We start from the raw sequence: 18,557 nt of genomic DNA on the forward strand, positions 1-18,557 counted from the left end.
TAACTGTGTTCTGGGAAAGGGATGTTATCACACTTTTCAGGCAGGGCCTACTGGACCCCAGCTCTGCACTGAGACTATTCCAGGAGACATCATGGCACACAAGTCAGAGCAAGGCCTTATAAAGGTCATGTGATTGAAGGAATTTTACCTCAGGCTTTATCTCAGTGGATCCACCCAATCCACTCTGTGGTTATTTCTCTAGTTATGGAATGCAGACTTGGGGTAGATATCCTCAGCAGCTGAAAGAACACTCACACTGGTTCCTTGATGTAGAATGGGGGCTATCATGGTGAGAAAAGCCAAGCAGAAACCACTAGAACTGCTTGTACCTCAGAAATCAGTAAACCAAAGCCAATAAACCCTTCCTGGAAGGACTGCCAAGATCAATGCCACTCTCAAGTACTTGAAGGATGCAGGGTAGTGATTCCTACCACATCCCCATTCAATCTGCTATTTAGCCTGTACATAGACAGATGGATCCTGGAGAAGGACAGTGGGTTACTCTAAGCTGGATCAGGTGTTGACTCCAACTGCTGCTGCTTTACGAGATGTGGTTTCGTTGCTTAAGAAAATTAAAATATCCCCTGGTAACTGGTATATAGCTATTGATTGAACTGGAAAATACCTTCTATCTCATCTCTATCAACAGGACTCACTAGAGGCAGTTTTCTTTCACTTGGCAAAGCCAGCAATACAACTGCACTGTTCTACTTCAGTGGTGCATCAACTCTGCAGTCCTATGTCATCATTTATTTATAGAGATCCCCATTACCTTTCCCTTCCACAAGCTATCAAATTGATCCATTGCACTAAATATGGTAGTAAGAAGTAGCAACTACTCTAGACTTATTAATAAAACATTGACCTATCAGAAGATGGGAAATAAATCAAACAAAAGTCAAGGGCCTTATACCTCAGTGAATTTCTAAGGGTTCAGTGATGTGGGGCATGCTAGGATTTCCTTCTGAATTATTGCATTTGGCCCCTCCTACAACCAAGAAATCTGTACAGTACCTAGTAGGCCTCTTTCAGTTTCAGAGGCAACACATTCTTCATTTGGATGTGATACTCTGACCTATTTATAAAGTGACCCCAAAAGCTATTAATTTTGAGTAGTGCTCAGAGCAAGGGGAGGCTCTTCAACAGGTCCAGGCTGCTGTGGAAATGGCTCTGCCACTTGGGCCATATGATCCAATGGATCCAAAGTGAAGTATCAGTGACAGAGAGGGACACTGTCTGGAGTCTTTGGCAGGGCTCCATGTTGCCCTTGAATATTTTGCAGCAAGACCCTGATATCAATCCCAGATAACTATTCTCTTTCTGAGAAACCACTCAGAAACCACTTCTGAGAAACCACTCACCTGTTATTGGGCCATTGTAGAGACTGATACTTAATCAAGGGCCACAAAGTTACCTTGTGACTAGAGCTGCCACCATGAAATGGGTTATCTGATCCACAGAACTATGAAGTTGGGTGTGCACAGTAGCACTCCGTATGTGATTGGGCTTGAGCAAGACTTAGAGGCAAAAGTAAGGAATAAAGAAGTGGCCCAAGTTCTCACAGTCCCATTGTTGTTGCACTGTCATCTCCCCACCAGCCCTATATATGGCTTCATGGAGGGGGGTGTCCTTGCCATCAGTTGATAGAAGACCTGGACTGGCTCACAGATGGCTCTGCATGGTATGAGAGCATCACCCCAAAAGGAGCAGCTACTGTTCCAGTGCATCTATGAAGGACAGTAAAGGGAAATCTTCCCACTGGACAGAAGGCTGGACAGTACACCTGGTTGTGCACTGTGCTTGGAAGGATAAATGGACAGACATGATCATATCCTGATTCTTCGGCTGTAGCCAATGGTTTAACTGGATAGTCAGGAGGTACTTAGCAGAAATATGGCAGGAAAAGTGGTAACAAAGAAATCTGGGGAAGAAATATGTGCATAGATTTTTCTACATGGGGAAAAATGTGAAGATATTTGTGTTCCATGTGAATGATCACAAAAAGGTGATCTCAGCATAGCAGAGGAGGATTGTAATTAAGTGGATGGGATGACCTGTTCTATGGTTATCAATTAGTTATTTTCCCCAGCCATTCCTATCATTGCCCAGTGGGTTCAAGAACAAAGTGGCCATGGTAGCCTAGATGAACTCTATGCATGGACTTAGCAACAGAATTCCACTCACCAAAGCCAACCTGGCCTCAGCTACCACAGCATGCCCATTCTACCAGAAGCAAAAACCAACACTGAGGGCCAAGGATGTAGCTCAGTAGCTCAGCACAGGGCATGCCTGGCAAGTATAAGGCCCCAGGTTTGATTCCCAGTACAAAAAGAGACCAACACTGAGTTTCCAGTGTGGCCGCATTCCCTGAGGTCATCAGTCAGCCACCTGGCAAATTAATTACATTGTACTACTTTCAAGGAAGGGTAGCATTATGTTCTTGTCAGAGTAGAACTTCCAGATATGGATTTCCCTTTCCTGTTTGTAATGATTCTGCCAAAGTTACTATCCATGGACTTACAGAATGCCTCAGCCACTACCATAGTATTCCACACAGCACAGCTTTTATTTAAAGAACTGACTACACAGAAAAGAGATTTAGTAATGGGCTCATGATCATGGAATTCATGGGTCTTACTATATTTACCACTATTCTAAAGCAGCTGTATTCAAAGAATGATAGGATGGCCTTTTAAAAATTACATGGTAGGATGGCCTTTTAAAATACAGTTATAATCTTGGCTAGGTGACATTATAAGGGTGGGGCAAAGTTCTCTAGAAGGATGTATAGGCTCTGAATTAGCACCTAATATATGGTGCTGTTTCTCATACAGCCAGCATCCATTGTCCAGGAATAAAAAATGGAAATGGGAGTTGGGTGTGATGGCAGATACTTGTCCTAGCACTTAGGAGGCTGAGGCAGGATAGCTATGAATTCAAGGCCAGCCTAGGCTACATAGTGAGTTGAAGACCAGCCTGAACAACACAGCAAGAGCCTGTCTCAAACCCCTCCCCCCCAAAAAAAAAGTAAAAAAGAAAAAGAAAATGGAAATGGTACCACATATTACTACCTTCATAGTAAAAGCTTTGCTTCCTTACCTATGACCATACACTCTGCTGGCCTAGAGGTCTTGGTTCCAGAGGGACAAATGCTTCCATTAGGAGATATAACAATGATTCCATTGAAGTGGGAAATTAAGACCATACCCAGTGACTTGGGGCTTTTCATGCCTTAAAATCAACAGGCAAAGAAAGGAGTTACTGTGATGGCTGGGTGACTGATCCAGACTGCCAGGGGAAACTGGACTAGCACTCCACAAGAGTATGTGTGGAATACAGGAGACCCCTTAGGGCAGCTCTTAGTATTACCATGCTCTGTGATAAGATCAGTGACAACTACAATCAATCCAGGCAGGATCACTAATGGCACAGATTCTTCAGGAATGAAGATTTGGATCACCCCACTGGGTAAAGAACCATGCCCAATTATGGTGCTTTTGCCACTTACGGCCACATGACCAGCTACAAAACCAAGAACAAAAACTGTCACATTTATTTTTAAATATATTTGTATTTTTATATTTATTATTGTATTTATTGTATATATTGAGGAAGTATATTTTTCTTTCCACTTATTTTCTTATGCAACGTAAAATATTTTGAATTTAAGTCATGTTAATTTTACATTGTAATATTTAAGTATTCTGGATATCAAGGATTTTCTTTTCTGGGAAAGGACTTAGTGCATATTTTTATTGTATACAGGACAGTTGTATTGTTTTTGGCAGAATTATGACCTTATTGTCTTTATTAGATTAAGTATAGTTTGCAGAGCTTCATAGAGATATCCAATAGACAAGGTGGACTTGCGAGACTTAATTTTATGAGTCAACTTGACTGGGCCACATGTGCCCAGATACCTGATTAAACATTACTTCTGGGATGTCTGGAAGGGGTGTTTCTAGGGAAGCTTAGCATTTGAACTGGTAGGGTATGGAAAGCGGATTGTTCTCTCCAATGTGAGTGGGCCTCATCCAACCAGCCCATTGAGAGCCTGAATTAAACCAGAAGGTACAGAAGGCTTGACTCACCTCTCTCTGCCTGGCTGCTTGGGCTGAGACATTGGTTTTCTCCTGCCCTTGGCCTGGAACTTACACTACCAGTTCTCCTATTTTCAAGACTAAAATTTACACTCCTAATGTCCTGAGTCTCCACCTGGCAGACAGGAGACTGTTGGGGGACTTCTTGGCTTCCATAATCACATGAGCCAAATTTTTACACGAAATGTGGTTTTCTTATAAGAAGCATCTTATGAGAAATTTCACAGGACGCATACACATATATTAGTGGTTCTAGTCCTCTGGAGAGCCCTGGCTAATAAGCTCTCCCATCTGAATAAAAATCTTAAAAGCATACAAACTAGGTACAACGTTGATTTTAAAGTATGGCCACCAGGCATGAAGGTCAGTGATCCCTAAGAGAACCTTCAGCTGTCGCAGTGCATCACCGGAGTTTTCAGGCTGGCTGAGGGATGAGGAACCCCAGCAGCACTTGATGAAGTCCTGAGTTGAGCAGATGGAGCTGAGAATCCGTGGAGACTAAGGCAGCTAGACTTTGCAGAGCAAAGTTCAACATGGAGAGAAAACCCTGGCAATGGGCAGAAGGTCTCTCCTACATCTTGAGGAGAATATAGCATGTCTGAGGGAAATACTAGAACATGGGGAACAATCATTTGAAAGGACTAGAGTTCACACAGAGCTGGAAACTCTGAACACAGATTATTCCCTCCAGCCTGACTGGAAAAACTCATAATTTACCTCACATTCAATAGAATGTAGACAGGAAGGTCTTGCCTCAATAGGGGGGAGTAATTAGCCCTAGGCTGAGACTTGTTCCAGACCAAAAAAAAAAATATTAAAAGCAAGACCAAAAGATCAAAATTTTTTTCAAGTAGTTCAACTGTGTCCTGGAACAAGGATCAAGATTATGTACAGGGTTGCAGAAGCATGTGACAAGGTAAAATTTATAATGCCTGGTATCCAATAAAAAAGCTACCAAGTGGGTAGAGAATCAGGAAAATACTCCATGTGGTACAGAAGTCAATCCACTGTCACTGATTCAGCCCTCTCCAGAGATTCAGGGCCTCTTTCTCACCTCCGAGCTGCCAGCTTCAGGTTCTCTACTTTCCACCCCATCTCCCTCAGACACCCACATGGGCCAGTGGTCTGTGGTTTTCCTGCCTGGCTCTTTCTGCCCCAGCTCAGCATAAGGAAGGCAGAGACCTGCAAGCCAGGACAGGGCTAGCACAACAGGGAGCAGTTGGTCTCTGTCAGGGTCTCATATGTCTACAGGGGCCAGTGGAGGCTCCCAAGAGGTCCCTTCAGGTGAAAATGACAGGCTCCAAGAGTGAGCCTAAGGGAGGGAAGCCCCCATGCTCACCCCCCTACTAATGACAAGTAGCTGTCTCCTTTTGCTTTGGTGCCAGGCACTAAAAACATCTTGATTGATTTTAGAGACCTAATTTTACTTTATGGGAGACAAAACACAGGGATGTGTTGATGCCATAGTAGGTACATACAGGAAGAACACCAGGTATCCTTGGGGAGTACCTTGGCTTTTGCCCATCCCACTCTAATCATATTGGTCTTGTATTTGCTGTACTATCAGTTTATTTATCTGTTGACTTGCTTGTTTCCCTGCAAGCCTGAGCTCCTCTCTGTATTTCCAGGAAAGGGCACAACCTGTAGAAGGCTCTGCATAAATGTTGAGCTGAACTTGTTGTGCCCAGATTACGAAGTCCCAAAGACCACCAGGAGGCCGTTTCCGATGTAAGCACACGAGGGTCATTTATTCAAGCTTAAGCAGGGACTCTCAATTGTCACCGACACAGCGGATCAAGATTGAGAGCCCCGAGTTCCAAATTAGCAGGGTTTTTATTGAGATTACAGCAAGCTTCAGTCATTAGCAGCCATATGATTGGTTAACATTTAGCAAGTATGAAGTGTAGAATTTTGATTGGCTAGGCTCATTGGGGGTTGAAGGGGATTACGTATAGGTTTTTACAAGAAAAATGGGGACAAAGGTTAGTGGTCTACTGTCACGTACTGATGGTCAGCAGACATCTTGACTCATGGTCATGACCACCTTGTGTGGATAGTCAGCACGTTAACAGATTGTCCTATAGATAGTGGGCCCGGGACACTTGTTTCTAGGGCAAACAGATGGCTGAGTAATGAGCTTAGGAATCTTGAGTTACAGATCATGTCTTTTGTCCCAGATCAAGCACAAATTTGAGAGAGCAAAGGAGACTGCTCCATTTTGGACAAAATGGAGTCATTCTGGTCCCACAAACTAAATGGCAGAGCTGGAGCCCAAGCCCTAGTCTCACCAAGTCCATGTGCAGTACTTTCTATTCCACTGTCAGTTCTCTGAAAGAGCAGAGCTACAGGAGTCACGGGAGGATGACCTGGGGAATGAGTGTATACAAGCTTTCTGGATGATGTGGGGTCTGTCCTCCTAGGTCCTGACTTCATCCCCAATGGAGATTCATCCAGAGATCAAGGAGAAGCCATGGGATGTGGGGATGGCCGTGCCAGGTAGTCTGAAGGTAAAGTTACAAGTAGGCAGTTCTTATCTATGAGACAGCCAGGCCAAAGGGCTGCCAGTCTTTGTTAGGCTCCCTACTCGTCCAACCAAAATGATCTCAGGGCTGAAGGCTGAGGCTCTTCCTACCCAAGCCTTCCTTTCCTGCTTTCACAGGGGTCCAGAAGCAGCCCGATGGCTCTGCCTGCCTCTCTCTGATCTATTATCTGCCTCACTGGAAGCCTGGACTGATGGAGTGATCCAGGGGTTTAAGGAGAACATCTGGGGCATTAAGGGACAGACCTAGGCATCCCATCCGCGACTCTGTCTAAAAGAGGCCCAGCACAGGCCACCTGGATTCCAGGTCAGTTTAATATGGTTAGAAAAATGGGAAGTCAGGACTGGCATTTAAAGTAAGCTACATTACCCAAGGGGTAAAGGAAGTGATTTTGGCTGGTGGCACAGAGAAAATGCTAATGACAAGTGCTGCCTGTTAATTTGCTCCCTTAAGAAAGGCACACAAGCTTCTGGAGCTGTGGAGGGGACAGCAGGCAGTGAGATCACTGACACTGTGGCGAGCCCAGCAACCACCAGATGGAAGTTAGGCCCCTCACGGAGAAGGGGAGCTGCAAACAGAATCCAGACGGCTACTGTGTTGCTCCAACTGCGTTCTCCATCCTTTCCAAGAAGAGGCATAATTGGGACCTTGAGAATGAGACCAAGCCTGGGGACCTGCCAGAGTGGCTGACAGGAGGGACAGGAGGGCCAGGAGGGTGAGGCTGGTCAGGATGAAGGGCGTGACCTGAGGCTAAGGGAGCACTGGGCTCCTGCCTCTCTCGGCTCCTCTTTGACAGGTGATGCGCCTAATGGAGACCAAGGGCAGGGCCACTCACCATGACTATCAACCCCCACTTTGAACTGAGATAAGAAACTGCACAAGAAAGAGCTCCAGGAAACTTAAAGCAAAACAGCAGCTGGTCCTGAGCCAGTGAGAACAGCCCATCCCAGTATTCAAACTTAACTTGGAGCTTAAATGCTGACCTCTGTCCCTTTGTTTCTCATCAACTCTGGAGTTAGCGTTACATTGCCAAGTTTGGTGTTCATTTTTTAAGTACTGAGGTGAGACATGCTTGGCCACAGAATAGCCACATCTGGAACTTTAACATGGCACTCACCTCCACTCTCTGAGCAGAAAGGGGATGTTAGAAGAGAAGGTGGGGGAAACTCATCAATAATTTGCTTGCTAGTTATGGTTTTGTGGGCTGTTTTATTAGCATACACCACCCCCGTTCCTGTAGGGCCTGTTTCATTTGGTCCCTGTGGATTACCGTGAGCTTCACAGCACGGGCCACTTGTACCACCCTCCTGGTAGCACAAGCTCCAAGGACTGGTCTGGGCAGTGTCCTGGTAAGTTCTGCGCTGACCCAGATACTAAAGTAGGTGTTAATGAGTGCATGCACATGCCACACACACACACTCACACATCAAGACCAGAAGAAACAGAAGTCCAATGTTAAGCCCCAACACAAGCAGGGCATGGTGGCACATGGAGCAATTCAGCACGGTGGGAGACTGAGGCAGGAGGATCTCAAACTCAAGCCCAGCCTAAGCAACTTAGTAAGACTCAAAAAATTTAAAAGGAGGGTTGCTAGGAATACAGCTCATTGCAAAGGCCTTAGGCTCACTCCCTAGTATGAGAGAGAGAAAAAAACCCCAACACAGTACCTTAGGGACATCATGAAGCAGGCAGAATCAGCCTTGCAAATGATCACTGCCAAGGGCAAGCCCCCAAGGGGGACAACCCAAACCCACCTCTGACAGAAAGATAGAACATCTATTGTATGAATGAGGTAAGCGTGGTGCCTGAAGATGGGCTACGTCAGGCCTGTGGCAAAGAGGAATTAAGGCTGCAGATGGAATTAAGATGAGCTTAAAACAGGGCCCAACACAGTCACTCACAAGGACGCTAAAGAGGAAGAGGGAGGCAGAAGAGTGGGAGCAAGGTGAAATAAGGAGTGCTCAATCAACTGCCTGGCTTTGCCAATAGAAGGAAGAGCCACACACTTAAGAAGGCAGGCACTGCCTGCTGTGCAAGTGCAAGGACCCGAGTTCGATCTCCGGTACCAAAAAAAAAAAAAAAAAGGCAGGCAGCCTGCAGAAGCTGAAGAGGGAAGGAAAGATTGTTCCCCTCGACCCTCCAGAAGGGGCCACAGCCCTATTGTCATTTTTTATCTTAGCCTAGTGGAACTCAGGTTGGACTTGTACAGAGCCTTATACACTTCTGTTATTTTAAGCCGCTAAGTAGTGGTAATTTGTTATAGCAGCAATAGAAGACGAAGACAATAATTATCATGTACCTAATTATCTTCTGCCAATACAAAGTAGTTGGGTAAAAAATGAACACAAATATATGAATTTAATAAAGTTCAATAGGGAAAGTTCAAACTAAAGGCAAAGCTCTATTTGTATTAGACCAAGCACATGATCTCAGAGGTAGCAGTAATCTGAGAGCTCGTCTGAGCCCCTGCAGCGGACACTTGCCCAATAGCCCTCCCTTTATCTTATCCCTCAGCTGTGCCAAACAGCCTCTGCTGAAACTGTGGTACTGCTGGGATGCTGGCTCCTCACCTGGCAGCTCACTGCAGCTCTGATTGTCAGAAAGGTTTCGGAATCCACAGCCCTTTCTGGGTATATGCTCTTCAACCACTTAGGATATTTCCTTCACTGTAAGGCCCATCAAGACAAGTACCATGTATATTTCCTGTCTAATATTTCCTCTCTTCCTTCTCCTAAGCCTAACAAATCTGGTTCCTTCATTTACCCTCCATAGGTTGAAGTGGTCCTTTTCACCTATATCCCCCTTAAACATGGCACTCATACATACAATTCCACACAGATAGTGTTTGGAGACAAAGTTCAACAGTTCCAATACTAGAAGTGAGAACATCTAGTATTCACAGTCACGCTGGTCTCAAAAGATTCTTCTAGCTCTTAATATTTCAAGATTCTAAAACGAGGGTACTTAATATACTCATTCATTCAATAATTATCATTTCTGCACTAATTCTGTCATACTTCTGTGTGTGCATTTATAAAGACAAACCAGATCAAGGGCCCTACAACCCAGGCTGCGCTCTGCAGGCAGCCTTCTATAGCTCGCCAGGCTTCTATTCAGGAAGAGGCACCCAGGAAAGGTGGCACCCTGCAGTGACACCCCAAGCTGTCCAAAAATTTCTAAGCACCTTCTTATGGTTTGGATGGAGAATGGATCTCAAAGGCCTCATGTGTTCATGGGCAGGGCTTTCGGAAGGTGAATCAAGAGGGTCATGCAGCTGACTTACTGTTGGGAGGTAGGGCTGGTGAGAAGACTCCAGTCACTAGGGGGATGAGCTGGAAGGGTACATGTCCCTCCCTGGCTCCTTCCTTCTGTTTCCTGGCTGTCATAATGTGAACAGCTTTCCTCTGCCAGTCCCTTCTACCATGCTGCTTCAGTGTTTAATATGCCTGTCAAACATGGACTTCAATTCTGAAATGAGTCAAAATAAACCTCTCTTCCCTTGAATTGTGGGTGTTGAGTATTGTGTCCAGTGGATGAGAAAGTGACAAGACATACCCTCACATCTACTGTCTTCTGAAGAGCTTTCCAAGTTGTGCTCAGGGAATTCTCTGTCCCATATTTCTATTATGCAGATATATGTTCATGCCTATTTTTCTTACTTTAGATTCTAAGTTTCTGATTCAGTCAGTGCTATGGAATAATAATTTGGAAAGAAAAGCTTGAACATGATATTTAAGCTCAAGACATAAAATGGTAGTGGCAGGGAGACTTCTCACTGTAAACTTTTTTGAGCTTTATGAACAATAAACCACAATAATGTATTGTTTAAAATAAATATTTCAAAATTTAAATTAAAGTATTATGATGATACTGTTACTCTTCTGTAAAAGGCCAGCACTATTCCATATACAATTGGGTGTTTAATAAAATAATCTGATGATAAATCTGATGACTTTTCTCTAGCAGGTAGAAAGCTAGGAATGAGTGGCCACATCTTACAGATAAGAAACATGCATGGAAGTTTAGAGGACTCACTTGAGCCCACCATGAGCCATTAGAAGTTAACAGTTCCTTGGTAACCTGGCCTTTTCTAGTCCAAAGGGAATGTCAGTTTTCGCTCTGACTCTGCATTTCAACTGTGTGGCCTTGGGAGAACCACTTTTCCTCTAAGAACTAAGCATTCTCATCTAAAAATAATGACATAAGACTAGGTGGGCTTTAAGGTTGATTTCAAGCTCCTACATTTCATGTCATCTTGAATTTAAGATCAAGAGAACAAAAATATTATCTCAGGCCTCTTTCTCTTTTTTTTCCTCCAAGACCACAATTGCCCTAATCCTTCAGACAAATCCTTTGTCTGTCTCCTGATGAGAATCAATCAATATGCTCATAAGAGCAGAATTCTGTATACATAACCAAATCCCTGCTTTTCTTGTCACAAAGCCTCCAGAGAAAGGGATGTCAGTGCTGAGAATTTTAATATGACGCAGAGGCTGCAGGATAATCTGTTAAACAAAAAGGAAAGCTATTAGCAAAATCCTTGAAGGCACTCAGGAAGATGGAGTAATCCCTTTTAGTATTAGGAGTTTCTTAGTCATCTTCAAATGAAGATTTATCTAATATGCAAGTTAACACAAAAGTTCAAAGGAAAATTAAGTTTAGGTGCAAAAAATAAAACTACAGGCTAAGTATTAAGTAAAAAGTCGCACATATTTTTAATAGTTTAGGTTCTCATTGATGTGATTAGAATCCTTTTTTAGCTGAGAGAGGGTATAAATACTAGAAAAGTAATGAATTTCATAGAGAAAGAAATGCAATAGTGTTTGTGCTTACAATAAAGATTATGAGCAGACACACACACATACACGCATAGACACACACACACACACACACACACACACACACACGCACCTCCTTTATTGGTCCATGAGGATTTGGATAAGCAGTAAGCAGTTAACATAAGTAATATAATCGATGCTATTTTCATCCAGTTGGATCAAGCATTTCTGGAATAGCTGAACAGTGGACAGAAGGGAAGACAGAAACAGAAAAGGAGGAAACTGATCCAGTGGGTCCTGACCAAGATCTTCCTACTTCCTCAGCAAGACCTCATTCCTTGGGGGTTTACTGCTGCCCACTATGCTCAGGTGCTGCTCAAAACACCGAGAACACAGAAGTGAGGACCACACAGGAAGTTCCTCAGGCTCATGGAACTCACATTCCAGCAAGAAAAGAAGACAGTCAGTTAGCACGCAGGTTTTTGTTTTTCTTGTCTTTCAGCACAAAGTTCTTGAAGTCTGTCATGTACTAGATACTATTCAAGGCCTGGCAGACATAGTAGTAAACATGACAGAGCTCCTCCTGCCATAGAGCTTACATTCTGATAAGGGAAGGAAAACAATAAACAAGTAGGCAAGCAAATAACTCTGGACAGTGTATACTATGAAGGAAAGGAAACAAGAGTCTAGAGCAGACATAGGAAGGCATCCAAGAGCACGAGATGTTGGGGAAGCTCTAGAACTGATGAGCAGACAGCCCCGTGCAACTCAGGAGCACAGAATTCCACACGACATAGGGAGGCTACATCCTGAAGCAGGAATGAGCCTGCTGTGTGCAGCAACCGAGACAAGGTCTGAGCAGCTGCCATCTAGCAAGCAGTGGAAGGATAAGAGGCAGAGGCCAGAGAGGAGATGGACCTCAGGGCATGTATGCCACAGTTAGAGGTGGCTGCTGTGGGAAAAACCAAGCAGAGTGGGGGCCTCATAGAGAGGATGGTGGTGCAAATTAGTGTGGTAGAAGGCGAGGGGCTGAGGAGGAGACACACACACACACACACACACACACACACAAACACACACAGTAAACTGGGAAGGGTATACCGCTACATCTCAAAGGGCAGAATAAAGTTCTAGAACAACCACAAATAATCTGATTTTAAAATGGACAGAGGGCTTGAGAAAAATCTGTCTCCAAAGAAAATATACAAATGGTCAAGAAGCATAATGAAAGATGCTTAACATCACTAATCTTAAAGAAATGCAAATCGAAACCACAAGGAAATGTCATCTTATACTCACTGGGATAGACACCATAAAAGGGACAGAAAACAGAAAGCATGGGTGAGGATGTAGAGACGGGAACCCTCATGCATGAATGATGGGATGGTAGAATAGTGCAGCTGCTATGGACGGCAGTATGAAAGCTTCTCAAAAAACTAAATAGAATTACCATGATTAGCAGTCCCATTTCTGAAAGCAGGAGCGTGAAGTGATATTTGCTCAGAGATGTTCACTGAGATTATTCACAATAGCCAAGAGGCCAAAACAAACAACCCTCAGATGTCCATCTATGAGTAAATGAATAAAGAAAACATGGAATTGACACACAATGGAAGATTATTCTTCCACCTTAGGAAAAAAAAGGAAATCCTATCACATGTAATCGTGTGGATGAACCTTGAGGGCATTATGCTAAGTGAAGTAAATCAATTACAAAAAGACAAACTGAATCAATGCACTTAGATGAAGTGTCCAAATGAGTCAAATTCATAAAATCAAAAATGAGTTCTAAGTGTATCAGAATACTAAAATGTCCTAGTTGAGGAAAGACGTAAGTATCAGGTGCCAAAGAGAGGGTTGAATCAAATCACCTAAATTTGCAAAAATGATAAAAACTAGCACAATGACTTCTTCAGTGGCCAGGTCAGTACAAAGTCTGGAGGAATACCTGGGATTTCTATTGAGTGAACTTTATTGAGAGTTCCATATTCCTTTCTTCCCAAAGAGAAGGTGTGGGGGTTTGGCCCTTCCCTCCAATGGAGGAAGGACAGCAGTAGGAGAAACTCCAAGCTTGAAATACATTCCTTGCAGTTAGGGAGCATGGTAGACTGACATCCAGCCCACCAGCCTGAAAATCTAGAGCTGTTCTAGACCTAGCTCTTCTAGATTAAGTATTGACACTGATCTCTGCATGTGTATTTAATTAGTGAAAATTAGATGAAATACAGTAAAAATCCAGTTCCTCAATTGGTGTTCCAATGGCTGCCATACTGGACAGCAGAAATGGAGAACATTTCTACCATGGCAGAAAACTCTTGTTGGACAACATGGATCTAGAGGGTAAGAGACAAGCTGGCTGGCTGACTACTGACATCAGAACAAAGGAGGGTGGCTATGTTGGGACTGATCTGCATTCCAGAGTTTGTCAGGCCCAAGAAAGAATGAGGGTCTTATGTATGCCTGATGTGTGTGGGTTATTCAGGCAAGCAGGCCTGATATCATTTTCAGCTCTCAAGGGAACTGGACAGAGAAACAGTGGGATCCCAACAGAGCCTGTGTGGAATGCAACAGAGACAGCCAAAACTGGAGACGAGAATAGCTGCCCAGAGGAGCAAGCCTGCATGAGTTACAAGTCCTATGGTGGACCTTCCCCAGTGGGGCCTCTGAAGATCCCAGAGGGCCAACCTGAACTACCTGCCAGGCTCTGCCAGTCAAACCTCTGATGATAGCACTCATTGGCAGTTTCCCTCCCCACTTCTCTTCCCCCGTCTCCAATCTTTGAACCAAATGCTAGATGGTAGAGGATGGGTGAAAGAATAAAGCAGGCCAGGGAGGGAGGTCCACAAGGACCACACCTCCCCTATTACACCAGTGCAAGAAGCCAGACTACATCAACCTCCAGATGGGTTAGAGAATGCTTAACTATGAACCAAATTCAAGGCCAGGATTTTATTATACACAAGGCCAGACATTTTAACTTTAGACACATTAAGCATGAGTTGTCCCTTAGCCATGTGGACATGTCAAGTAAGCCAATCTAAAACTCAAGAGAGAGGAATAATTTTGAGAATCATTAATTAAGAGAGAATTCAAAGCCAAGTGACTGGGTGAAATCAACATAGGAGAAAACATAGCTAAAGAAGAAAAGAGGACTAAATAGGGCACTTCTACATTTAAAGTTCCAAGTCACTAGTCTGCATCTGGAGAGTGCCTGCCCCAAGGCCCATGTGTTAAACGCCTGGTCCAACATGGTGCAACTAGGAAATGGTGGAACACTTAAGAAGTGGAGCCTACACTGAGATCAACAGAGCACACCCATGAAGGGGACTGTGTGACACCAGCCCCTTCCTTTCCACTTTTCATATCCTGTAAAATGACTGGCTTTGCCTTGCTATTCCTTCCTCACTATGATGGTGAGATGATGATACCACAGGCCCAAAAGCAATAGGGCCTGCCAATGATAGACTGAAACCCCCAAATCATGAGCCACAGTAACTCTTGCCTCTTCATCAGTGGGTCATTTCAGGTATTTGTTATAGTGATGGAAAGCTGATGAGTTAGGCGGAGAGTAAGGCTCCAGCAAAGGCTACTGAGAAAGGGTGGCTGGTGAAGTATGAGGAGGACTTGGCAAGTCTGGTGGAGGTGAGAGGCAAGGGATTGGCTGTGATGGGCCATGGGACCTAAACTGGATAACATGGAATTAGGGGTGGACACTGAAAATGGTAGAGAGAGGATAAAAATTGTTGATGTGAAGATATCTACATCAGTAAGAGGTCAAAAGAAAAACCTAAAACTGAGATTCAGCAGGAGTACAGGACATCAAGAGCAGACTAGGGAAGCTGGGTGGGAGATGTGAAAGGGCAAAAGCAACCTGTGAGGACTCATCAGTGATCAGGTGGCCAGAGGTGGTGGGGTGCATCGAATGGTTCAAGAATCAACTGGATAGAGGACTGGAGACACAAACCCATCTTTCTCATCTGTTCCCAGGATTACTTTCTCCTCTAAGGGGACTTGAGTTTAAAGCTGGTTCTTTGCCCCCCTCCTCAATAACCCTGTCTGGAACCTAAGCCCCAGATGCTCTGCTTGGAAATAAGACAGGAAGCAACAATGCCTTAGGTGAAGCTGCTGTTCAGTCCTCAGGCTCAACCCCAGAAGACAGCATAGCAACCACCAGGTGCCTTGGTTTAGTCCAAACAGCATTCAAAGCCACTACTCAGAGTCTCCTCAGCAGGACTGGGTTTCCAAGCCTGCTATGAGTGCTGCCCCGAAGTGCAGATCTTACAGGCAGATCTTACAGGGAGGGGACTGTTACTCCCTTCTACTCACCAAAAGGGCTATCTTGACCAGAAGTTCCGCTTGAGATTTGGATATTTGGAACGTTATAGCCAAAAGACACTGTAAATCTTATACCTACACTGAAACCTGTTTTCCAGCTCTGACATTCTACATTTCAGCTGACATGCTCTAGTCACTGAAGAGGAACCAGAGGCACAGGGAGGGAAAGTGAGCCACTCCTAGGAGTGCTTCTTCCTTATATATCTGTTGTCATGTCCTAACAAAGTTGTCATTGAATGAATATTTGGAGGCCTGCGTGCCACTCTTCAGCTACCCTGGGCCCACCCACCTGGGGCCTGCCTGACTGCTCGCCATTCTGCAGCAACTGGGGTTGCCACCTGCCTGCCTGCCTACTATCAGCAGCAAGGCCAATAGCAAGAGTGACAGCCAGATCCAGACAACAGAAGAGAGCAGAAAGACCATTGTTCTGAGCTTGGGAAGATGACAGAGTGGTGAGCAGCAGAGAGAGGGCTTCTCAGAGGTCTGTGGCTGAGAAGTGAAGCCCACGGGGAAAGCAAAGATAGCAACTGCAATAAAGAACCAGTGGACTACAGCAGTTGGTGAGTGGTTTGGATGAGCACCACCTACAGGAACCCAGACTTGCTGTGGGGAAGGGATAGCTCGAACCTGCAGCAGAACTGTGGAAAGTTCAAACCCACAGGAAGTCGGGGAGCTCACTTTTGGCTTTGAAACCAGAAACAAGCCTGAATCTCAGTGGATTATGGCTGGCTCAGAGAATAAGTGACTGGATCTGCATGCTGCTGCTCACATTGTCTACGGGTGACAGAAGAGACATGCCTTGAAGGGGACTGTTTTTTGCTTTCTTCTTTCTTTTCTTTTTCTCTTTGCTTTTCTCCTCCTTTCGTCCTTTTCTTCAGTTCTCTTCCCTGTTTTGTTTATTCTTGATTCTTCTTAGTTCTGTAAGAACATGAATACAGTGTCTAGTTCTGTTGCTGCTAGTTTATTCTGTTCTTGCTTTTGTTCCTTCCTTCTCACTTTCCCTCCTGTCTTCATCCTTTAGCCCTACTTCTAACCTTTCACTCTCCTATTTTTCTACTCCCAACCCCCAACTCCTTCTAAGTCTTATTCCCAGAAGGTAAATTTGCTATATCGAAGGGCTTATTCACTGCAAACATATTTTTGATTGGTCCTAGATTTTGATATATAACCTCAAATCTAGTTCATACAGTAAAGGGTGACAGATACACCATAGTTTGTCATTTTCTAAGCTGTGTTTGATGCTCTTGTTGATGCTGATTGCATTACTTTGGCCAAGGTGACTTGATTGTTACCTAGTCAGTTGTTCTTCCTGGTATATCAAGACAGATTCCCTAAGGGTCATTACAGACTCAAAACCCAAAGAACAGTAATATCTGGAAGACACCTTGGAGAAGTAGTCATTCCCTACAGGTTCTAAATACTGGCAATAAAGATACTCACAATAAACAAAATACAAATAACAAGCCAAGAATTAAACCAAAAATATTAACAACAACAACAGTAACAAAATAGAAATGAGATGACACCTAAAAAAGGTGCAAACCCAGACTTCTAGATCATCAAAAGCAAACCCAGGGGACAAAGAGATAGAACAATCTTAAAGCCAACCACTTGGACTCCCTGAACTGGTAAGAAGGGAGGTAATGAAAGAAGACCTGGAAAAAATGAAATCACAAATAATCTCTCAGATAACAGAGATGGTGACCATAATGAAAGATATGATTAATAACTCTAGAGCAGATACAGATTAAAAAAACAAAAAGAACAGCTGAGGAAAATGATAGAATCCATGAATACTCAACACAGAAAAGAACTGGAAAATATAAAACACATCCAAGCAGATATCCAAGAAATTAAAATTTCCATTGAAAGTTTCCGCAGCAGAATAAATTAATGTGGGGACAGAATTTCAGAGACAGAAAACAGGATGGTGGTCGGTGAACATGAAATGAAAGATTTCTTTAAAACGGCAAGGAGCCAGGGATTTAGCTCAGTGGTTCCACCACCTGCTTTGCAAGCGCAAGGTCCCAAGTTTGATCCCTGGTACCAAAACAAAAACAAAAACAAAAAACAAAAAAAATACAGCATGGGACCATGAGAAATCAATCCAAGAGGTACTAGATGATGCAAAAAAGAATAACATAAGATTGATTGGAGTCACTGTAGGAGATGGCACAAAAGACATAAATAAACTTTTCACAGAAGTAATGGCAGAAAACTTCCCAATCAGGGAAAATGAATTTGACACAAAGATAAGTGAGGCATATAGAAATCAAATTAGCTGCAATGAAAAAAAAGTTACACCTAGGTATATAATAGTCAAAGTTCCAGAAATCCAACACAAGAACAAAATGTTAAAAGCAGAGAAAAGAAACAAATCACATACAAAGGAAAGGCCATTAGAATCACAGCAGACTTCTCAACACAAACCCTCAAGTCAAGGAGAGCCTGGAGTGAAATATTTCAAGCCCTAAAAGAAGATAACCTTCAATCCAGATTGATGTATCCTGCAAAACTCTCTTTTAAAATTGATGGAGAAATAAGATATTTCCACAACAAAGAACACCTGAGGAACTTCATGAATACCAAACCAGCACTCCAGGAAATTCTAAACACTATCCTAGGAAAAGACAGTAAGGCCCACAACTCCATGAAGCCCAACAGAGTGATCCATCAAGCAAGACAAGAAATTAAATGCAAAGGGGAGAGCAAACAAGAGGAAAAGATAAGACAAGGATAAGTCAATACACATCAGTTATAACCATCAATGTTAATGGTCTCAATTCGTCAATCAAAAGAAATAG

At 43.6% G+C, this 18,557-nt stretch overlaps 1 protein-coding gene across 5 annotated transcripts in view; it reads right to left on the minus strand.

Moving 5' to 3' along the window:
* Window positions 1-5,820: 5,820 nt before the first annotated feature.
* The window catches only part of Rad18 (RAD18 E3 ubiquitin protein ligase), a 199,852-nt gene continuing 187,115 nt past the window's right edge, over window positions 5,821-18,557 (minus strand). For all 5 annotated transcript variants that reach the window (XM_087216724.1, XM_087216722.1, XM_087216726.1 and 2 more), the window contains one exon: window positions 5,821-16,671. In XM_087216724.1, coding sequence (XP_087072850.1) covers window positions 16,628-16,671 — 44 coding nt within the window. In that variant the 3' untranslated portion in view covers window positions 5,821-16,627. The remainder of the gene's footprint in view (window positions 16,672-18,557) is intronic.

The sequence above is a fragment of the Heterocephalus glaber genome, unplaced genomic scaffold (assembly GCF_053883595.1).
Source record: "Heterocephalus glaber isolate CG9 unplaced genomic scaffold, H.glaber_assembly_v1.0 deba00000122, whole genome shotgun sequence".
Taxonomy (NCBI): Eukaryota; Metazoa; Chordata; class Mammalia; order Rodentia; family Bathyergidae; genus Heterocephalus; species Heterocephalus glaber.